Raw genomic sequence first — 24,752 nt, forward strand, 5'->3', positions numbered from 1 at the left:
AAGAGAAGGGATACGTAATTCTTGCCAAACCAAAAGGAGAGAAGTGATACCTACAGAGTGTAAGTGCAGAAGGTGAAGAGGAGCTTAAGTGGATCTGCATTGATATTGAGTGTTGTTACCAGATCATTGTAATACCTGTTGATGTCTAACCACCTCAACAGTTGGAAAATCCCTTAACAGGGTAGCCTTAACCGGCTTGTTGAAAATCCTTTAACAGGGTAATTCAAAGCTACCAAGTTCGAAATCCTTTAGCTATTGAGTTCTTTAAATCCTCTAACAAGGTAACCTTTAACAGGGTTTAACCCTTAATCGAGTATTGTAGCCATCCCTTGACTGGGTGATCTCTAACAGGATCGGTTCCTAGCAGAACCTATTGTAATGTCTCTAACCAGACAAGGATCCTAACAGAGCGGACTTCCAAAGAGTTCAAAAATAGTTTGTGGGTATTCATCCCCACCGTGGTTTTTCCCAGTTGGGTTTCCACGTGAAAAATATGTGTGTCGTGTGTGATGCTTTTATCTTGTGATGCTTTGCTATTGTCTGTCAAGCATATGATGGTTCTGTGTTTTATGCCTATCAATAAAACATGTTGAACTAGCTGTTATTATGATCTGATGATAGATTACCTGTTTATGCATAAGGGTGAAATGGTAGTGTAGTCTCGAGTTGAGTGAAAAGCTAAGTGAGTAACCAATTAATGCTTGTCTCAAACATTCTTAGCTTTACCAGTTGCACTCTGTTTCAAACCGGTGTCGTTGTCTGCCAGTCATTTGAAGTGTCTACGGTTAAACCGGTTTAGGACTGTATTTTTTTCTGTACTGATTCATCCCCCCCCTCTCAGTACCGGTTTGGTACTATTCGCTCATCATTGAGTTATCATTCTCTCAATTTCAGCTAGTCAAGTTCTAACTAATTTGAAACCGTTAATTAAGATTGATTGCTTAATATTTTACATACCTTTTTTTTCATCATTGTCATTGTTAAGCTTGAAGTCTAAGCATAGAAGGTAGACATAGTCAAGTGAATTATATAGGAAGATGAGAATGACTAGTATTGAAATTTTGAGTCGGATGAATGGCTTGAACAATAGACGATGTAACAAGATGTAAGAAAATGAGGATAAGAAAACCTCAAACCTCTCTCAAAATATTTATTTACTTTTAAAAAAGGTCAATTTCAACAAATAATCGTCGTATATGAAAGTCAATAAACTGTGGCAAGGAGGACACAAGGAGAACGAACCTGCACAAGAATGTTAAATGCTTACTAGTACGTTAATCAGTGTATTTCCTTATTTGAGCTTTCTTTACCTTCACGATGTTCATGCGCTTCCCTGTATCACAATTGTTCATAAGTTTTTCCTTTTTATCCATTTCTTTGCCCACAAGTTTCAAGTTTTCCTATTTCATTTTTCTGACAAAAGGTAGTGGTAGTTGGTTGTTACCATCCCCAAAGAATTCCTCTCAAATCCAAGAAACTTCAGTTGCCACTTTATATATATACATATATATATATATATATATATATATATATATATATATATATATATATATATATATATATATATATATATATATATATATGTCCTCTCTATACCACAAATTATTATTGTAGTCATATCAATTCATTTTGCATTTGCAAATCCAATCTTGCTCATAGTTGTATTCAAAAGGTTGACAAGTCACTGCTTAGTCGCTTACACTAATGATGTTATCAATGATGCTGAAACAATTTTGAGCAAAATATGTGATGTTCTCAAAGCCCACGAAGACAGATATAATGGTGTCATTGTTGATATAGAGAATATGCAAAAGGATGCTTCTCGTTTTGCAGCTTCACTCAAGGCATCACTTTCTCAATGGGCACACCAGGTCAATGATTCCCACTATGTTAACTCTAAAATACAAATCCCTTAGTAATAAATAGTACCTTCAATTCATACTTGTTGGATAGATGCGCGTATAGGGCAAGAAAGCGATCTGGATTAAAGTGCCCAAGGAACAGGTGAAACTAGTCCATGTTGCGATTGAGGTTAGTTTTCCAAAACTTTGCTACAACTATTAATGTTTTACACTCCAAGCCATTTTTTTATGCTTCAATAGTGTTTGGTGAATTGCAGGTGGGATTTTGGTACCACCATGCAGAGCCTTCATATGTGATGTTAGTGAATTGGATCCCTCAAACTCCTCCTACCATCCCTGATAATGCTTCTCATCAAGTGGGAATCACAGCTTTTGTATTCAACAAGGAGGGAGAGGTAAAAACATAATCCAATTCTTATATATTGTAGTTACTCTGCTTAATATTCTCCTCCTATCCATAGCAATGTAACTGTCAAGTGTGAAAAGACATTCACTATTTTGAGTGGTTGTTCGTGTTAAGAGGATTTTCTTTTCTTACATAACTGGGAAAATGTAAAGTTACTATAATGATTACCCATAAATTTTATTTTAATAGTGGTTGTGGGTTAGTGGTTTGAAGTGAAAAATCTGATACATAAATTATCGTGACAATGGCAATATAGGTTCTAGTAGTTCAAGAAAAGTGTGGCCCTTACAAAGATTTCGGGTTGTGGAAGATGCAAATAGGAAGGATTAACTAGGTATCAGGTTTAAATATCCTCATCAAACTAAATTTATGGCAATGCCCTTTTTCATGAACGCCCACTAATGCAATTATCGACTATTTATTTCTGATAAGGGGAAGGCATTAAGGAAGGGGTCATACGAGAAGTTCAGGAAGAAACAGGTAAATGTCACCTAGCTAACCATTTTCCTCTGAATCAGGATTTTTACCTTCTGTTCAATATAATTTTCAACTTTTTTTGATAATTTGAAGAATATTCATGCGCTTTTATAGATTGATACAGAATTTGTCCAAGTGGTTGGGTTTAGGTAAGAAAAACTTTCATTACAGAAAGTTGTAACTTGTTTCATGGTTGGTACGAAGAAGGATAAGGTTGAAATAGTAATTTTTAGCTCTCTAATAGTTGTGGGTGCATAAATTGCAGGGATAGTCATAATGCCCCTTTCAAAAAATCTGATCTGCTCTTCGTGTGCATGTTGAGATCTGTTTCTTCTAACATTGTTGTGCAAGATACAAAAATTTCAGCAGCCAAGGTACATGTTTAAGCATATGGTGGTAATTCTATGTCGCTAAATTGGAATTTAATTTGGGTTCAAGCAATTTTTTGTTTTTGTTTTTCAATGGATGGCGATGGAAGAATTTGCATCTCAACCTAAAAACCAACAAAGCAGACTTCTAAAAGATATAATCGGCATGTGTGTTGCCAACATGGAGGGACGATGTAAATGATTTTCGAGCATTAGGATATCGTCTAACTCACGCAAACCCTCTGCTTTTTATTGCGGTGTCGTTGATTCTCAATAATCGGACTTTGCAAATTTGAAAACATAGACAGAATGGATGTCAGCAACTTATTACATCCACTGTAATCAGGGCTAGATATTATTAGTCCTAGTCGTTTAAGTCAATTGGTTTTGTATTTAGAATATTTAGGGATTAATTTTTACTTTACTTGTATTGATTAAAAAATTTATATAAAAATAATAATAGTTTTTGAAAATGAATATTCATCTTTGATAAATTGAGGATGTAAATTTTTCATAAACAATATTTAAGAAATCAATTAATAGTATTTATTGATATTTTTATTGACTAAATTTTGTTTACTATTAGAACTTTCACATAACACAAGATAATTAATAAGTTTTTGTGCAAGACAATATACATGTCTTTGCTCCTCCCATTTTACAAAAATTGACACTAATGTTTAATGCATGGAAGCATATAAAACATTTTAAAACAACATTTCATCGTTCTAAGTTTAGACTTGATGGTTTATAAATAACAACATTTATTATAATACAAATAAAGTCAACATTGTTATTTATACGTATTTAAATTTTGTATCTCAACATTGAGTTAGTAAAGATTCTATTAATATATGATTACATATTCAAATAGAATCAACAATAACAAATCTAAAAGCATTATTCTTTACCAAACAAAATGAAACTTCATAACATTTTATTTAAATTATTTGTATATTATTAAGTACGATAATATATTTATTTAGTATTTATAATAGATTATTGATTATAAAATTTAATCATGTGAAAATTGAAAAACAAAGATATAATGGATGTCAATTACTTCATTAATATATTTATTGAGGTTAGTTCTAGATAATATTAATGCATGCAATTTATGATCCTTTATTATTTATTCTTAGTTTATGTTTGTCAAAAAATTATTAAAATATTTTCATGTAAAAAAGATATTTTATAAAATTAAGATGTAAATTTCTATTTAAAAATATTTAAAACACTAATTAATGATATTTATTAGCAGTCAAGAGAACAAACATCAAATGGTGTATTTTGAAAGTCACCCCGCAACCATTTACCTATAGGACCACCTTGACCAAAAATTATTTCTAGCAAGGACAGAAATCACAAAGTACTAAAGGTGCCAAAAAACCATGTGAACACAAGCCACATAGATCTAAAGAAACCCAAAAGCTTTATGGTAGAAAAAGTATCTAGCCATTCCAAAAAAACACAAAAAATTATACCCAAGAAATGGACTAGCACAAAAACACTCATAGGGTTTTCAAAGGCATCCCTCAACCTTTTACAATAGAAATCACTATAGCAACGACATCCTGGAGCACCTTGATAGGTCCAATGTCATCAAAACCAAGGGAACACAACATGCCCACAAGTAACTGAATATGGCAAGTACTCAAATAACTAGAAGCAATAGAAGCACAAAATACCACCATAGTGAATTTGCAACAACACAGAGTAGAAAATCTGGTAGGAGCATCAAGAGGGTCCACCGAGCAATAAGAACCTTGCTATCCACCAAATGGTCCAACTCATTATAACTAGGAGTAAACTACATCATACAGACCAATGCCATATTAAGAGCAACCTCAATAGGTTCTTCAACATCAATGAGCACAACAAGTCCCCTAAGAAGATCCACCTTGAAAGAATCCTCGATCAAGTTAGCCTTCCAAATTATCGCCAAGGTAAAAACAACCACAGTTAGGTTAGCAAAAGTAGAGAAATAGAAGATTATCCAAACGTCGTACCAACCCAAGCCACAAACTCAATGCGCAAGATACTGATGCACAAAATACCATCCTATAAAGAAAAAGGATTCAAGCCCCACCTGAAGGCACCAACTATGTAAGGAAACACCAAAGAAGGAATAAAAAACAGTTAGACCAAGGAGTTTTGATTTGGAGTTATTATGTAGCCAGCTTATTCTTTGTTGTGTATAATTTTATTCTATAATTTTGTGATTGTTATCTATTTATTGAAGCCATTGGTTCTCTTGAATAAAAAACTTCTACGTGCCTAAAACATACCTCACTGCATGCCTAAAAATAAACTTTTAACTCACAAGTAGAGTTAATTAATATGATAGGAAATGAAAGCCTTTTATTCCAAAGTACAATTTTCTATCTCTGGACAGTATAGACTTTAGATTATGGATTTTGGATAATTGGAGTCTTGTTGCATCTATTATTGAATTTTTAAAATCTACCTTCTCACAAGAATGGATTGTATTTGGTATGAATTCTTTAAACACAAAAATCCTACTAAGGATTGATCCCTTAAGGTGCAGTTAGCAATGGATAAGTAGATTATTGAAACAAAATTGATTCCATGTTTCTATTTCAAAGTAGTATTATAATACAACCAGTCTCACCACACTGTAACTAGCTAATATCAAAGTTTTATGTATAAAAAAAATTAATTAGTCACTAGAGCTTGGTTAGGAATTAGGGGAAGTAAAATAAATTTATTTCTGATACCTAAATCAAAGCAAGTATGTAAAATAAAAAGTTTGAAAATAGTACAGTTGGAGGAGTTTAGGAGTTGGATGCAAATAGACTATGCAAGAAAGGGCAATATATACACTATAGCAAAAAGATATCTATGAAAGCAATAGGTTTTGATACAAAATATAAGGGAATTCTAAATAAATGTAGAAATAACAAGAAAAAAATGTAGACGCGAAGATAAAAAATATTTCACAAATTTCAAGTGTCATATTTTACAGCATAGATAAGAATGCACATCATACATTTTCAAGTAAATCATACGAGGGTAAATTTTAACAATAAAAAAATCATTCATAAAGACAACATATTTCAAGAAAATATCGCCTTTGATAGAGTGCATGGCCACATTTATATGTATAGAAAAGACTATGGTCTGAATTTGGTATAACAAAGATGTAGTAGAAATTTGCATAGATGTATAGTTGGCTATGACCATTAGATAACTAGTTAGCTAAATAGTTATGAATAGTTGTACTCCGCATGAACATTTTGTAAAGCTACTATTTTTTAAAAAGCATCTTCATGCTTCACATGCAATGAAAGAAAGTCGTTAAAGATGAAGTGGAAGTTATCATAAGTGCGTAGTGCCATGTTATTTCAACTGTACAATGTCATTTTTTTAAAGTAAAGTTTGTGTGTGTACACACTATCGTCTAATGATATATTTGGTGACTCTTTTATTTACATCTTAAGAATACAATTTAAGAGTATGAGAAATAATTTTAGAAAGATGATGTATGAGTTCATTTATAATATATTTATATTACATAAAATCAACCATTTATTTATGTATAAGTCCACTAAAGTCTAATTTTAATGTGTAGAAACAAAATAAATCAACAAACAAATAGTTCTTAAGCTCATTTCATAAAAACAAAAGAAATCATAAATATAAATTCTTCAAACATGAAATTGTTACAAATCTTTGTTTCAAATGATCATAGTGTCAAATATACAATACAAATATTTTTCAAATATAATTGAAAAATTTGTATTTATTTCAAAACTTGATTAAAAAAGATATACTCGTCCAACATGTTAACTTAAATATAATATTCTATCGAGGAAATCATTGTTACACGGAGCGTGCTAGGAATATCTAGACATGACTAGGACGAATGTATTGAATGAAATTGCTGAAATCCATTCTATCTTTGTTCTTCAGTTTGCAAATGCCGATAATTTACTCAGAATTAAGGGCAGTGCAGAAGAAAGCAGAGGGTTTGCGCGAGTTGGACGATATCCCAATGCCTGAAAATCCTTCACATTGTCCGTTGACGTTGGCAACACACACGCCGATCATATCTTTTAGGAGTTTGCTTTGCTGATTTTTAGGTTGAGATGCAAATTCTTCTATTGCCATCCACTGAAAATAAAACAAATTTAAGCCCCACTTAAACGATATTGAAGTTATCCAACTGAACGATATTGAAATAATGTTTAAACACGTACCTTGGCTACTGAAATTTCGGTATCTTGCACAACAATATTAGAAGAAAGAGATCTCAACATACACACGAAGAGCAGATCGGATTTTCCGAAAGGGGCATTGTGACCATCCCTGCAGTTCAATCACAACTATTAGAGAGCTAGATCAAACTTATCCTTCTTCGTACAAACTATGAAACAAGTTACAATTTTTTCTAATGATTAAAGTTTTGCTTACCTGAACCCAACCACTTGTACAAATTCTGTATTAATCTGTAAGAGTACATGAAAATACATAAATTATCAAAAAAAAATGTCGGAAATTATATTGAACATAAGGTAAAAATCCTGATTCAGAGGAAAAAGGTGAGGTAAGTGGCATTTACCCCTGTTTCTTCCTGAACTTCTCTTACGGCCCCTTCCTTAATGCCTTCCCCCTATCAGAAACAAATTGCCGATAAGTACATTAGGTATCGTCTTGTAATTTCATGTAAAAACTGCAGGGTCTTGAATTTAGTTTGATGTGGAAATTTAAACCTGATACCTGGTTAATTCTTCCTGTTGGCATCTTCCACAACCCGGAATCTTTGTAAGGGCCACACTTTTCTTGAACTACTAGAACCTATATTGCCATTGTCACGATAATTTATGTAAGGAAAAAAAAACCTCTTCAAACGAACAACCACTCAAAATAGTGAATGTCTTTTCACACTTCACAGTTACATTGCTACGGACAGGAGGAGAATATTAAGCAGAGTAACTACAATATATAAGAACTGGATTACATCTTTACCTCTCCCTCCTCGTTGAATACAAAAGCTGCAACTCCCGCTTGATGTGAAGCATTATCAGGGATGGTGGGGGGAGTTTGAGGGATCCAATGCACTAACATCACATATGAAGGCTCTGCGTGGTGGTACCCAAATCCCACCTGTAATCCACCAATCAGTATTGAAGCCTAGCCAAATGGGTTGGAGGGAAAAAAACGTCGATGGTAGCAGCGATGTTTTGAAAAACTGACCTCAATCGCAACGGGTACTAGTTTCGCCTGTTCCTTGGGAACTTTAATCCACACCACCTTCTTTCCCTATATACCCAACAAGTATGATGAATTGAGGGTACTATTTATTATTGTCTTGAGGGATATGTATTTAGAGTTAACAAAGCAGTAAGCCCTGACCTGGCGTGCCCATTGAGAAAGTGATGCCTTCAGTGAAGCTGCAAAACGACAAGCATCGTTCTGCATATTCTCTGTGTCAACAATTACACCATCATATCTATCTTCATGGGCTTTGAGCACTTCACATATTTCGTTCAAAACTGTTTCAACATCATTAGTGGTAGCCGAAACCTCGTTCGTTGGGAATGCCATTGTGCAGTGTAAGCAGCGACCTGCCAAAAAATAGTTCAATACCTAGCACAATGAAATGAAAAGGAACCATAGTGGTGCAGGAAGAGATGCTAACCTTCTGAGTAGCTCTGTGAGCAAGATTGAATTTGGCTACTTCCTAACAGACTAAATTAAATTAGTAGTGCAATAGTAATATGTTGTAGAGGGGGGAAGTGTATATATATATATTATTGGCAACAATGAGAGGAGGTTTCTGGGATTTCAGACGAATTCTTCTGCGCTGTTAACAACCAACTACCGCTGCCCTTCCTTACAACGTAAGCGTTACACAAACCAAAAAGGAAAACTGAAAACTTGTATGCAAAGCAACGACAAATAGGGAAAAACTTTATCTTAAAAAATTCTACGGACACGCAAATGATTTATTAGCTTTCTTCGTAAATTCGCAGAGGGGCTATCGAAACTTCTTGTTGATGAAGTAGTATGCTGCGCTAGGGACAAGTATGCTATCGAAACTTCTTGGTAATGAACAACTATGCTGCTACGTCTTAGTAATAATAATACAGAGAAGCGCGTGACCATCTCACAATAAAAAATTCAAAGGCTGAAGGCAAAGCAAATTCAGATTCCGATACACTGATTAATGAAGCAGTAAGCGTTTAACCCTACCGCGCAGCTTCTTGGGACTCTCCCAGTTCGTTCCGCTCGCGACCTTCGTATTTTATTAACTTTCAATATACGACGACTATTTGTTCACGTTGACCTTTTTTAACAAAAATAAAAATAAATATTCTAAAAGAGATTTGAGGTTTCCTTGTCCCCATTTTTTTCCACCACACCATTCATTGTTGCTTCCTTTATCCCCAGATTTTCCCATTACATCACATCATCTATCTTTCATTTTTTCACTCGAAATTTCAATCCTAGTTGTCCTCATTTATATTTTTTGTTGAAAGATTTAATTTCTCTCACTAATGAAATGTAGCCATTAAATGAGAAAGACAAAATATATACACAAAATCTTGTTAATAGAAAAATATTCTAGAAGGAACAAAATAAAGTTAAAATAAAAAAATATTAAATATATGATCAAGTCGGTCTTGATTGTAGAATCATCTATATAATCTCTAAATTCAAAAGACTTCTATATATTCAGGCTTTTGTAATGATTTCAGGCATTAGGTATTAGTTGATGAAGATGATGAAGTGATCAAGAGGATGTGAATGTTGTAGAGTTTAGAGTATTTGTAATATTTATAATCAACGGATGTGTTGTAGCATGCTCAAGAGTTTTGGTAGGACTTTGTGTTTCCTTTAAACGATATCGATCATGTCCTTTTGTTTTGGTTTCTTTGCCATTGGAATTACAATCATAATTTTTCTTATACATCTTACAATCTCATAAAAACTCTTAAACATCTCACAAAGAAAAGATGATCTTACATACCATACTACAATTTTCAAGTGACATGATTTATTTTTGTCATGCCCAAAGAATCTCAAGATTCCTTCCAGTCAGGGTGCCCATTTCCATTTGGCCCCATAAACACAACGTATTATAATATTAAATCAATACAATTTATACTTGGATTCACTAGACATAAAACATGAAATCCTAACTTTAAGCATACTTTCCCATGGTGAATGAAACCTACTCTTTGTTCCACAAGTGGTGTTAGCTAATTGAACACTCGCTAATATATAACAAAAAAGTTGCAATCATACAAATAATAATATATTGCACTTATTTCTTATATAATTCAACAAAATATTTTATCTTAAAGCATCAAATGATGCTCTCTCACCATCTATGGGTGGTCTAGCATAATATGTGAATTCTTTGTTTGAAATTACTGCTTTAGTAAGTGTCTCCTCTCCAAGTGACTGTACTTTAGGTGAAGCTTAGGATAGAGTGTCCAACAAAGTTTAACATCCGATTGTTTCCATGCAATACTTGTTATAGAGTATTTATTTGTTTTCAGAAAGGGTCAACGCGAACAAATAGTCGTAGCATATATGGAATGTCAATAAAATACGGAGAGTCGCAATCGAAACCTGCGTGGCAAGGTTAAACGCTTACTGCTTCGTTATCACTGTTTCAGCCTTCGAATATTTAGTCACGCGCTTTTCTGTTTTCTTATTGTTATTATTGAAACGTAGTACCTAGCGCGCTTACTTGTTCACTAACAAGAAGTTTCAATAGCCTTTCTGCGAATTTCTGATAAGTTTTTCAGGTATCCAATTTCATTATTGCTACGCTTACGCTGTAAGGAAGGGTAGCGGTAGTTAGTTGTTACCCGCGCCGAAGCATTCGTCTGAAATCCCAGAAACTTTCTCTAGTTGTTGCCACGATTTTATATATATATATAAACTCTACCACATACTATTATTGCACTGGCGCTAATTTAATTCAATCTGTTTTGCACACGATTTGGAAATAGGAAGAAGCCAAATTCAATCCTGCTCGCAGGGGTACTCAGAAGCCAAATTCAATTTGCATCGCTAGTTATTGAATATTTTTTTGGCGGGTGGTGTTTACACTGCACAATGGCATTCCCAACAAACGAGGTTTCGGCTACCACTAATGATGTTGACACTGTTTTGTACGAAATATGTGAAGTGCTCAAAGCCCAGGAAGACAGATATGATGGTGTGGTTGTTGACATTGGGAATATGCAAAACGATGCTACTCGTTTTGCAGCTTCGCTCAGGGCATCACTTTCTCATTGGGCACGCCAGGTCAGTGTTTACTGCTTTGTTAACTCTAAATACAAATCTCTCAAGACATTAGTAAGTAAGTGCACATTTCTTATCATGGGAATGTAGCAAGCTTTGGATAGCAATGTGAGTTGAGAAACACAAGGGTTAAGGTGATAGCATAGTCTTTTTATACATGATTTTATGTGGTTTCCTTAGTTCCTATAGTCATTACCTACACTTTCTCATCATATTTTGCCCATTACCTGCTACAACTAGTATTTTTTGTCGTTGTCACCTACTTTTCTTAGCATTTCACATACACTAATGTTACAATATATTACATTATGTTACAAAAGTGTAAGTTATGTCAACATGCTCCTTTGATCCAATCTTCACCCAATATGATCCAAATTAGGAGGTTTTGTACAATGTTTATTTGTTGATAAGTCTTTGGCCAATGTATGTTTGGATGGGGTTTGATTGGTTTTTGTTTTTGTTTGGTTTGGTTTTGAAGTTTGAGCAAGATTCTTGAATATTTTGTAAAAGAGATTGTTGATTTAACATAACAAAATGCATAACACATAAGGAAGATAAACGAGGACTTTCATTTTTGCTTAAAAGAGCAATGAACATACCATTAACATGTGCTCATAGGTTTGATGTAAAATTCCAGCCAATAAAAATATAGAAATCAACTCCAAATAATGGTAAAAGCCTAAACAGACTCTAAGGTTTGAAATCTTTCATCCCAAAATGTAGCAGCTGACTAAAATAGAGTTGGAAATAGATAGTAATGGCCTCTAGAAGGTTCGCCCTGCAACCAATTGTAGAAAATATGCCCTCAAACTGATTGATTTGCTCATAAATCCTCAAAGAAGGCTGCCATATGTACACTGAAGTCGTATTTTGATGGAAATTGATACCCTGAGAGATGGGTTTTCATCCAAATCGCTCATATCTTCTAGAAGTTGGCGTTCCTAGAAGCCCAAAACTGTTGAAACCCTCATGCAAGCTGTTGATTTGAGATTGGAGAGGTAAGAATGAATCCAAATAATAGACAAAATGCCTTTTCATCTATTTTGGGGTTACTATTTGGCCTTAAAATCATAAAATATCCTTGAGGGTCTAATTTCTCATTGTGAACTTGGCCCCCTTTTAAAAAACAACTGAAGTTACTAGGATGGGGGGCACTTTTTACTATTCATCTTATGTTTCTCTATTACTATTCACATAGGGCCAACTTTAATATTTCAATTTTAACCATGGATTCAACCCCAAAACTCCAATCTAAAAGGCCCAAAAAGCTCCCTACTGAGTTCCACAATCCCTAATTGGGTCCCCAAACCACACTTCTGACCTACAGGACCCCTAATAGTAGGCCAACCTCAGCTCAAGTTTAAGATGCCTAAGGAAGGGACATTATAGTCCTCCCTTCCTGAGATTGCTTGCCCTCAAGCAAACACCAAACAACTCGTTTCTCCACTCTAATTAAAATACTCAAGCACCACAAACCACATGAAGCAACATATTGGAATCCATATGGAATAATGTACCAAGCAAATCAATATCTAGATCCCATACCAAAATGAAAAATTTGTTGTAGAAGATGAAGTAGGGGAATATCAAATGATCACCATGAAGTAACCATACAAGCATGTAGAATACCAAAACAATGTGAAAGCGAACCCCCACATGCCAATGAACCAACATAAATGGCCACTCAACTTCGCTATCATAACTTTGATCAACAATACATGAGATATCAAACCTGTCAACAAACCAATGCCAATCAACAAAAATAACCACACACTCCAACTCTATCCCGAAGGTATATCTCCAAACACTCTCATACCACTGGGAAACTGATGTAGACAATGAAAAGTCTGGATATGCCATATGATTCCAACTAGGACAGTCACTAGTCCATAAGGAATCGAAGAATATGAAGTCACCAATCAACAAAGATATCACTGCCATATCAAGTGAAATAGGTGACAAACTCAAAAGTGAAGTATGTATGCCAACACTGCTCAACACAAACAGCTCTTGAGTGGCTGGCCCACTAAGAAAAAAATCAACAAAATCACTATCATCACTGAGAGAATGAGCAAATACTTCAAATGGAAACTTTGAATTAAGCAACTCATGTCTCTCATCATCAAATGAAAGGTGAAAATCGCAAACATGTTGAAGATTGATCTTGGCTTGTTGAGCCAATAACATGGCTTGCCTTGCCCTTTCTAGCCAATCATCATTCATTATTTGGGTCTGAGTTATATCAGTTGATCTAAAGTTTCTAAACCCACTCCTAAAATGAGATATACCATGTGACTTATCATGACCAAAGCATTCTTCATGAATACCCACCATAATAGAATTATTATGACTCATTTCCCAATGATTAGGAGTGCCAACATCATGAAAAGGGGAGGATAAATCACTGTTCTTATAAGTCAACGAATGAGGACTTAATTGTTCCCTTGTATTCATACCTTTAGATTCATCAAGCATATTGGCTACATCAAGGGTTGGTTTTAAAGATATAACTACTAAAGTTACCAAAGCATGATGCAATTCCTTTGTACCAATGAGTTTTTTGAATGTATACCTTTATTAAGTCCCATTGCCAAGAATGAAGTATCATCACATGAAGATATTATATCGCCACTAGCACCATGTACCAAAGTTTTCATGTTATGAGTATAAGGAGATATATTGTTGCTGTCATAAATGGAATTATAATCCGATTTATCCCCATACCTCCAATTGGTATTATCATCATCAAGATATGCTTGCGTACACTTGGCTGCCACAATTTTTGGGTTATCATTATTGGTAGCCTTTCTTGAGACATGGACCAGCTAGGACTCGAACCTAGGACCTTCCATATGTTGTTGGAGTGCTCTACCACTGAGCTATTGGCCCCTCTTGGACCAGTCCATCATCGATCTGGGTGTGGCTTATTTCCAACACCAACACCCCCTCCTTAAGCCACACCTCTCGTGTGCTTGGGGCTCCTAGCCTGGACCTAGCACTGATACCATGTTGAGACATGGACCAGCTAGGACTCAAACCTAGGACCTTCCATACGATGTTGGAGTGCTCTACCACTGAGCTACTGGCCCCTCTTGGACTAGTCCATCGTCGGTCTGGGTGTGGCTTATTTCCAACACCAACAGCCTTCAACACAATTTGTTTACTTCTATAGGTAAACTCAAGCTCCATGTTGTCTTCTTCCCTAACCAATTATGTCTTCCAAGTGTGATCAAGGAATGATATAATTATGAAACAAAGACACAATGCCCAACCTTGCATGCAATGGGGTTCTTTAATTCTTATCACATGCTCTTGCATAACAAGATGAATGAAACCATGTAAAAATGGGAGATGGTTAATCATCATCATGAGACCCACCTTTATTGTGTACCTTCCAAGTTTGCCTTCATAGATGCTTTCATAGCTTGTTGTCCAAAGGTGCATGATATACTGAAAACTCCCCTCATGAGCTATCAAATTTATCACCTCAAAGTTGTTGTTATAAATTAGATCGGCAACTAAAATGAACTCAATGATGTATGCATAACCATGCATAAGAAAGAAACCCATCTCATACACCTTACCTATTGAGTAAATGTGTCTCCACACTCTCCAATCCAACCCATAAACTGAGGTAGACCTAGATAAATCTAGAAATACAATGTATAACAACGTAGGACAGCCATGTGTCAACCATGAATCCATGAAAATTATGTCACATCCCAACCAATAAACAGCTGCATAAGCATATGAAATAGGTGATAAATCCATAGTTGTATTGTAGTTATCTCCCTTAATACCCAAAGTCAACGAATGAGTGGTTGATCCACTAAACATGTAACCCATTAAATCATGATACACCTTATTAAAATTGCCAATATCAACTAAAAACTTAGAATTTTGGATGTTAGACAACTCTTGCTTCTCATCATTTATGGAGCCGTGTGAATCAAACTCTTGTTGAAGGTGAAGCTTGGCTTGATGAGCCATCAATTGGGCATTCCTTGCCTTCACTTGCCAACCCTCTTCCATTCTTTGCAACTGATTTAATGTTATTGTCCCTAAGTTTACAAATTCACTCCTCTCATAGGATGCATTATCACAAATATTATGTCTAACCTTTGCATCTTTTACCCCATTAATTGGAGAGCCCATAGCACTTACTTTTTCATGAAAATAGGCAGCTAACTCATGGGTATATAGAGATATAGTGTTGCGGTCCTTAATCGGGGATTCAAGATTGATTGCACCCTTTCTTTCGGTGCTTTGTAAGTCTTCAATATTAGAGTACACTTGCATACACTTGGCATCCCAAACTTGTAGCATTTCATGTCTTGAAGCCAAGTCATTATCATGCGCCATCGATTTATCACAAATTGATTCATGCCCTTCTTCAACTGCTGATATAAAATTAGATTGTTGGCAATTTGAAGTTTCAACCTTTACCTCATTCTTGTGAATCCACTCACTAATGTCTACCATGCTACATTTCTTGTCACCACTATCCCTCTTGGATTTGTGCCCATGTGATGTCACAATATTGTTGTCCGGACTCAAAGAACCAAAATTATGCTCATACCTTTCCAAGGTGTCTTTATTGCTCTTTCTTTTATCTTTTTGAAGGAAGATGGTTCCTCCATGAGTGTTGGCCTATGAGGTGTGACCTGATGCAAGTAACATAAATTTCTAGCTGCTAAAGTTGATCTATCTTTCATTACAAACCAAACATTATCAAGTTGTAAGATCTTATTATTAGGGAATCTCTTAGTCTCTATAGTCAATTGTCTGATACAAAATGCCTCATATGATCTTAGCAATTGTTCTTTCATTGTAGATAATGCATGTTTAATGAAAACAAAATCAATAATGTCTCCCTTCTACACAAATGGGTATAATAGTAGTGGTTGGTCCACCAAGTGCGTGTCCATTATCATCATAGTTTTGAACCTTGAAAGAACTCTCTAAAAGAGGAAACTCATGATCCTCATGATGCAAACTAGATAAACATTCTGAACTTTCTAAATTATACCCCTTCCCTTATTCACACACAACATGTTCTTCTTGTTTGTTTACCTCAAGAAGGTCTTCCTTTGCATGCTCCACTTGTATACATTCTTCTCTTGGAAGAAATAATGATCTAATGTATGATTCCCTTTGTTTCCTTGCATTATCTAGCCGATTGCATAGTTCCTTGCCTCTTGTAGATGTTGTCTTGCTTGGGCAGCAAGCATCTTTGCCTTCTTAGCTCTTTGTAACCACCCATCACACATATCTTGTGTCCTTTTAACATCTTCCATGTTATGATGTACAAGGTTAGAACCTTTGTGGCTTGAATCCACAATATATACTTCATGTTTGACTCCTAAATCTAGAGTGCCATGTTTCGGTTTTTCTTCATGTGTAGGAATTTTGTCATCATAGGAATGAACTATCACACTAGAAGATGCATTGTGATCACCTAAAGAATCCATACCATTATTATCCATACTAATCTCACGCCATACATCAAGGGGAGCCATGCTTATCTCTCCTATAAAGTCTTCTTATGGATCTTCATGCAAAAATGATGAAGCCTCATGTGAGTCATTCCCCAATGCTATCCTTTTATCTTCAAGAACCAGATTTGCATGCTTATCAAATTCTTCATGTAGATTTCTGCATACTTCATTTGAATAATATTTCCTCTTACAGTGGTGATTTGAACTTATAGATACCAACTCATCATCATCATCTTCGGATATACCCATAAATTGTGTGAAGGAAAGGAAGTAACATATCTTCTTAGGAAGGGGGCAATACTTATGATAGTTGTTCATAATTGCATCATTTGTTGCCATGGCATGAGGTCTCTTAATTGACCTTGTAGATGGAGATGAACTCAAACCAAACTGAGGTGAAAAGAACTGATCTTTACCCAACAGGTTGGCAAGATCATGGCTCTGATACTACTGAAAGATCCCCAATCCAATTTTCACCCAATCTAATCCAAATTAAGAGGTTTTGTGCAATGCTTATTTGATGCTAAGTCTTTGGTCGGTGTATGTTTGGATGGGGTTTGACTGGTTTTTGTTTTTGTTTGGTTTGGTTTTGAAGTTTAAGCAAGATTCTTGAATATTGTGTAAAAGAGATTGTTGATTTAAAATAATAAAATGCATAACACATAAGGAAGATAAACAAGAACTTTCTTTTTTGCTTAAAAGAGCAATGAACATACCATTAACATGTGCTCATAGGTCTAATGTAAAAGTCCAGCCAATAAAAATATAGAAATCAGCTCCAAATAATGGTAAAACCCTAAATAGACTCTAGGGTTTGAAATCCTTCATCCCAAAATGTAGTGGCTAACTAAAATAGAGTTGGATTTAGATAGTAATGACCTCTAGAAGGTCTACCCTGCAACCAATTGTAGAAAATCTACCCTCAAACTGATAGATCTGCTCATAAATCCTCAAAGAAGGTTGTCATATGTACATTGAAGTTGTATTCTGATGGAAATCGATACCCTAAGATATGGGTTTTCGTCCAAATCTCCCAAATCTTCCAGAAGTTGGCGTTCCTAGAAGCCCAAAGCTATTGAAACCCTCATGCAAACTTTTGATTTGAAATTGGAGAGGTAAGAATAAATCCAAGTAATAAACAAAATGTCTTTTTATTTATTTTGGGGCTACTATTTGGCCTTAAAATCATAAAATATCTTTGAGGGTCTAATTTCTCATTGTGAACTTGGCCCCCTTTTAAAAAACAACTCAAGTTACTAGGATGGGGGACACTTTTTACTATTCATCTTATGTTTCTATGTTACTATTCACATAAGACAACTTTAATATTTCAATTTTAACCATGGATTCAACCCCAGAACTCCAATCTAAAAGGCCCAAAAAGCTCCCTGTTGAGTTTCACAACCCTTGATTGGGTCCCCAAACCACACTGTTGACCTACGAGACCCTAATAGTAAGCCAACCTTCGCTCAAGTCTAAGATGCCTAAGGCACATTATAGTCACCTAAAATCACCACAGTCTTGTGTGTTGGGATTTAGTTTATTTGTATATGCTTCTTTGTTTTAATATAATTTTGACCTTCTTCTAGTTTCTTCTATGCCTTGAGTTTGGTCTAGTTTAAATTAAGAATGCTCTCTGAAATCTATAGACTCTCTAGGAAGTGACTTCAGGTTTGCATTGCATACATGCTTCTAATATTTCATCACTATCAATGCTATCAATTTCGCTCTTGAGCTCCAATTCTCCTTCAATATTCAAATTTTCCTCCTCTTGTTCATCCAAAAGGCTAGAGTTAGTATAGAGATTCTTAACATACTCTCTAGCCTAGTCTTGCGCGATTTCCTCAATATAGCTTGTATCCTCCAGGTTAGCTAAAGGGATTCTAATTATTATGGTGTCATCAACAAATTATGAGATATCCTCTTTTTGGCAGTCTACAATACCATTTGATTTTACAAACAATCTCAGGCCTAGTAGAGCCTGGAATGTGTTAAAAGGTTCCACCACCTCAAAGTCAACACATTGTTTGATTCCTTTGATATTAACCTCTACATTCTTCCATGTGCCTAAAGTTTTCATTCCAAAGCCATTAGCTAAACAAACATTCATGGGTGTTTTAACTAGTTTCAATCTGCCTAATTTTTCCCATGTTGCAGAGGGTATGATATTGAGGTCCACTCCAAGATAAATCATTACATACTTAACCTTATGATCATTTAATTGGACATGTATAAGTAAGGGACCATCCTTCTAATTCTAGTCCTCTGAAAGTTTATTCACATATGGCTACTTTAACTTAACTACCAAATCTTTCTCTCTAGCCATGGCAGCCTGATCCTTTAATATCCTAACATCTTGTTTAGTAAAACATGCCACGTCTTCCTATATCTATTGCTAAATGGATTGCTTTGCCTATTCTATTACCTTATCATGATGCTTCTTATCCAATTGGAACAATGTCAATTTATTGGCTTCCTTAGCTTCTTCTAGGCTATAATAGTCATTGAATCCTTCTTTGTTAAATTTTAGGATCAGACTGATAAATATAGATAGCAAAATTAGAGAATCAAATCCTTGAACACAAAGAACACCAAAATACCCTAAAAAACACCTCCCTCTTGGAGATGAAAAACCTAGCAACTAAATCCAGATCTTTATTAGACAAATCAGTATGAGACTTTACAACTATACTTCAACACTTGAAGTATTCAGAACAGCAGGGTAAGCATAGTAGAATAACACAATAAGAACTTATCTGGAACACAACTTGCAAATCAAGGAGAATATTCTGTGTCTTTCAAGTTTGTTGACCCTAGAATGAAGTCGTTGTCATTAGGGATGACTTTGTTGTTCTTGACAGTATCTTCACTGTCCTTAAGTATATCTTCGTTGACTGTGGAATGATGTCCGCTGACCTTAGGAGAAGGTTGTTGCTGATAGGAATATAATTCGTTGATCACTGTGTAAATGCATTATTAAGATGGACCCAAGCATGTAACAAGCAAAGCAATCAAATGTGATTATTGGGCTAGACCCAAATGTGTAACGTGAGGTAGCATGGAAGGAAATTAAATATAATTATTGAGCTAGACCCAAATGTAACGTGAGGAATGTATTATGACAATGTAATATAATTTAGATAAACATGCAAGCCGACTTAGTGGTAATTGGGGCCAAATGGTTGACATAAAACTATCAACAAATCGAGTCATTCTACAATCATATACCACGGATATAATTTGCTCTTCTATATCAGCCAACTCTCCTTGTGTGAAATTACTTAAGGATATTGATAGGCGAAGTTGAAGGCTCTCCTTGTGCGAACTTGAAGGCTCTCCCTATGTGATTCTGCTCCAGCCTATCTCAGACATCTGTTGTTGATCTCCTTTAGTCATATGTTGTTGATTAGAGTTGCATCCATCATTGCTCCGCTAACTTGTTGTTTGGAAAGCAATCTGAGATAAGTTCGCCATATTGTAATTGCCTACATTTGAGACAATACATATTATATTTAAGGTTGGGTTTTTCACCTCCAAGAGGGAGTTTTTCCCAGGGTATTGGTGTTTTTTGTCATGTGCTTTATTGTTGTTATTGTTTATTCATAGTTTAATTATAATCTAATTGCTTAAATTAACATCTGATTGCTTAAAATTAACATGGTATCAGAGCTTTAGGTTCATTCAAAATAATCAAATTATTAGTTGTCCTTCACTTTCAGTTTGATGGTTTAGTTTTGCAAGATGGTTACAGGTCTGAAAGTAGAGGATAGACTTGAAGGTGCCCTCAATTTTACATCATGGAAGGTTTGTGTCCTCCTTGCTCTTGAAGAATTAGAGCTATTACAGTTTGTGGAAGACATGGATCTGACTGAACCTTTGGATCCGGAAGAGCTAAAGCAATTCAAGAAGAATGCTCTCAAAGCAAAGAAGTTCCTTATTGATTCTATGAAGGATCATCTTGTTCCAGTCATCTCCAAATTGAAGACAAATCGAGAGATGTTTAAATATCTAGAAGGGATAAATGAGATCAACAACATGAACTGGACACTTACATTGAGGCAGCAACTTCTTCAAGTCAAAATGTGCAAAGGAGATTCAGTCATGTCCTTCTTCATGAAGATTTCAGAATTGAAGGACCAACTCAGCGCCATTGGAAGCGAAGTTGTGGACAAGGATATTGTCATGATTGTTTGAATGGTCTTCCTGACTCTTGGGATCCTTTCATTCAAAGCATAAGTGGAAGAGTTGAATTCCCTTCCTTCGATCACCTCCGATCAGATTGCATTCAAGAGGAGTCACGCCTTGCTACCAGAGAAATGCATAAAGGCTCTCCTGGAGGAGATCAACATGTGCTTGCATCTCAACATGTTCGAAGAAAGGGAGACCATTGGAAGAAGAACAACTTCAAAAGAGATCTAGAGATTTCAGACCTCCTACTTTCGATTCAAGGAAGAAGCCAAAGGGATCTTTCACGTGTCTGTTGCTTCATATGCGACAAGTTTGGACATTATGCCAAAGAATGTCAGAATCCGCCCATGCAAAAGGGGGCCAACCTAAATGAAGTTGCAAAATCAGAGGATAATGAAGACTATCTCTTCATTTATGCCTTGTCTAGCAATGTGCCAATCGATAGTAACACTTGGTTGATAGACAGTGGTGCATCTAAACACATCACGGGATATCGGGAGCATCTCTCAGACTTGATGGAGAAAGAGTCCAATCTTCATGTGGTAATTGGTGATGATGCTCAGTATTCGGTAAGAGGTTTTGGTAGCACTTCTTTAAATTTAGAATCTGGCATGTCCTTACATCTTAGTGATATTGTATTTGTCCCTGGAATTAAGAGGAATTTAATTTCTATTTCTGCCCTAGAAGATAAAGGTTATCAAATAGCATTTTTTGAGGGTAAAGTACTTGCATGGCCTAAGAAATATAGTATTAAATATTCTCATGTTATTGGAAATAGATATGATAGTTTGTATAAGCTTTCAGCTAACCCCATTTGAGCACTCATTCATGAAGCCCTTGAATCTTGCGAACTATGGCATAGAAGGCTCGGTCATCTTCACTATCAGGCACTTCCTTCACTTGAAAAGATGGTTAAAGGTATACCTAAACTTAATCAATCTCATGATGATGCTTGCAAAGATTGTGCATTAGGTAAGAACACTAAAAGTCCATTTCATAAAAGTGAAAGTAGAGCTAAGGAAAAATTAGCACTTGTTCATTCTAATCTATGTGGACCCGTGTTTGTTCCTTCACCTAGCAGATTTCTATACTATGTTACATTTATCGATGATTTCTCTAGAAAGACTTGGATTTACTTTCTAAAATTTAAAGAATCTAATGAAGTGTTAAGTAGGTTCAAAGAATTTAAAGCTCTAGCTGAAAATATGTATGGTGAAAGGATTAAAGTGTTAAGATCTGACAATGGAGGTTAATACACCTCAAGTGGCTTCAATGACTTTTGTGTAGAAATAGGAATTAAGAGGGAGTTCTACGTTCCCTACAATCCTCAGCAAAATGGTGTAGTTGAACAAAAGAATAGAGCCATTGTTGAAGTTGCCAAAGCTATGATTCACAATCAAGACCTGCAAACCTCCTTATGGGCTGAAGTATCCAAGACTGCAGTGTACATTCAGAATAGATGCCCTCATCGTGTCCTAAAGAACACAACTCCCGAGGAAGCTTTCACTGGAGTCAAACCAGATATCAGCCACCTAAAGATCTTTAGAAGTCCTGTATATGTTCATGTGCCAAAGGAAAAGAGTATTAAGTTAGAGTCTTTAAAGTATTTAATGGTGAAATGCTAATTCTCGTTCTATATGTGGATGATTTATTTCTAACTGGTGAAGATAATCTCATCATTAGGTGTAAGAAAAAATTAACTACTGAATTTGAAATGAAGGATCTAGGTATAATGCATTACTTTCTAGGGTTAGAAGTGTGGCAAAGACCTAATGAAATTATTCTAAGTCAAGGTAAATATGCTATTGATATTTTGAAAAGATTTGGTATGATGGATTGTAAACCTATGTCTACTGTTATGGAAACTAACTTGAAGAAGTTGAGTATTTTTGCAACTAACTCTGATTTTGCAGATCCTTTAGAGTACAGGCAGTTGATTGGATCCTTGATGTATCTAGTCAACACTAGACCAAATATTTGCTATGCAATGAGTGCACTTAGCCAATTCATGAATCAGCCAAAGAATGTTCACTTGGTGGCAGCCAAGCACATCCTGAGATACTTGCGTGGAACAGTTGGCTATGGACTGACGTATCCAATCAACACAGTAATCAATTTGGAAGGCTACTCTGATTTTGATTGGGCTGGAAGTGTTACTGACAGGAAAAGCACTTCAGGAATCTATTTCAGCTTGGGTTCCGCTATGATCTCTTGGGCCAGTAGGAAACAGTCCTCAGTTGCATTAAGTACTGCAGAAGCTGAATACATTGCTTCAAGTGTGGCAACTAGAGAAGCAGTTTGGCTTCGCAAGCTAATTGTTGGGTTGTTTGGATAACCTTGGGAATTCACTGTTATTTATTGTGATAATCAGAGTTGTATTAAAATGTCTAATGATCGTGTGTTGCATGACAGGTCAAAACATGTGGAAACTCACTATCACTATGTTCTTGATATGGCACAAAGAGGTGCCATCCAGCTGAAATATATCAGCACTGATGAATAGGTTTCATATGTTTTCACCAAGCCTCTAGCTCGAGTGAAGTTTGAGTACTTCAGAGAGAAGCTTGGAATTGTGGAGAACACAACATTGATTGAGAGGGAGTCTCAGTATCAGTGATGCCATTTAGTTTGCATCCTCCACCCTCTGCGAGTAATGCAAGGTGGAGTCACCCTCTGCGGGCAATGCAAGGTGACATTGTATCCTTCCCTAGGAGAAGGTTGAGGTGTAAGACCTCTTCCACCCTGTTGGGTCTCAAATCAGTAGATTGGATAGGTTCTAAGGAAATGTCAACTCCTATGATCAAACCCTCCAATTGACTTGGCCAACTTATAGAGCGAACCTATTTGGTTACTAACTCTCTCACTTTAGGCTCTACGGGACCTAGGAGGGTATTCCTACTCACTAGTTGTTCCTTCAACTAGTGCTTTTTATAGAAGATTTAGTGTCTTAATCTGATATCTCCCAGTCTTAGAATGGCATAAGTTTCTTAAACAGGCTTATTTGAGATGTGTGTATTGATCTATGTATCTTACAAAAGTATATATGTTACACTTTGGCTAAATTACCTACTATACCTACTCTACTAATCCTAATGCTTAAAAGTAAAGGGTAATTGTTATGGTTAAAGGGTTTGTTTACAAATGAGCAGTGTATTTCCTCTTATTTAGGCTACAGAGTCTTATATTTCACTAGGACTTCATGTATGCTTCTATGAGACAATTTTCAAATCTACCCCTTTGGTAAATCTGTCAGTTACTTTCCCTCAAAAAGATTCGTTAACTGTTTTATTCTATAATTTGCTTGAATGAATTTAACCCTTACTTTAAGAGACCATTCAAGGAAGAATTACCAGGAACAATTACAATTCACAAGTAAGTCTTTTATTCAAACTTATAACGATAAGAACATAAACTTCACTAAGAAGACACAAGCAACCTTATCTTCTTCGAGATAATATCGTAGAACAACTGCCTACTGAAAATATGTTAACTCTCAACACATATGAGAAAGAAAATGCAACTGGTTATTTTTGATAAAAAGTTTAAAAGTACAAAATTGCCTCCATCTCAAGTATCTCTCCTCCCCCTCTCTTTACATTTTACATCGCACATATATATGTGATTGAATGGTTTTCATACCCCTTTGGGTGAAAAGACACCCCCCTTTTAA

At 35.5% G+C, this 24,752-nt stretch overlaps 1 protein-coding gene and 1 long non-coding RNA gene across 2 annotated transcripts; both read right to left on the minus strand.

Moving 5' to 3' along the window:
* Positions 1-6,810: 6,810 nt before the first annotated feature.
* LOC131866468 (nudix hydrolase 2-like) lies at positions 6,811-7,606 on the minus strand. Its single transcript, XM_059215460.1, has 3 exons — positions 7,548-7,606; positions 7,334-7,442; positions 6,811-7,247 (listed from the first exon to the last, which is right to left on the minus strand). Exons 1-3 carry the CDS (start codon positions 7,604-7,606, stop codon positions 7,065-7,067), a joined length of 351 nt encoding a protein of 116 aa, XP_059071443.1. The 3' UTR covers positions 6,811-7,064.
* Positions 7,607-7,689: 83 nt separating this feature from the next.
* On the minus strand, positions 7,690-8,849 carry LOC131866472 (uncharacterized). Its single transcript, XR_009365079.1, has 3 exons — positions 8,776-8,849; positions 7,854-8,701; positions 7,690-7,746 (listed from the first exon to the last, which is right to left on the minus strand). It is a non-coding gene; the product is annotated as an uncharacterized LOC131866472 (long non-coding RNA).
* Between the last annotated feature and the right edge of the window lie 15,903 nt (positions 8,850-24,752).

Source organism: Cryptomeria japonica, unplaced genomic scaffold, assembly GCF_030272615.1.
Source record: "Cryptomeria japonica unplaced genomic scaffold, Sugi_1.0 HiC_scaffold_146, whole genome shotgun sequence".
Taxonomy (NCBI): Eukaryota; Viridiplantae; Streptophyta; class Pinopsida; order Cupressales; family Cupressaceae; genus Cryptomeria; species Cryptomeria japonica.

Coding starts and splice junctions, on each gene's coding strand:
- LOC131866468 (XM_059215460.1), bottom strand. CDS start 7,606: ATGTATTTTCATGTACTCTTACAGATTAATACAGAATTTGTACAAGTG. Junction 7,443..7,547: donor GTACAAGTGGTTGGGTTCAG/GTAAGCAAAACT, acceptor ATTGAACTGCAG/GGATGGTCACAATGCCCCTT. Junction 7,248..7,333: donor CCGAAATTTCAGTAGCCAAG/GTACGTGTTTAA, acceptor TTTTATTTTCAG/TGGATGGCAATAGAAGAATT.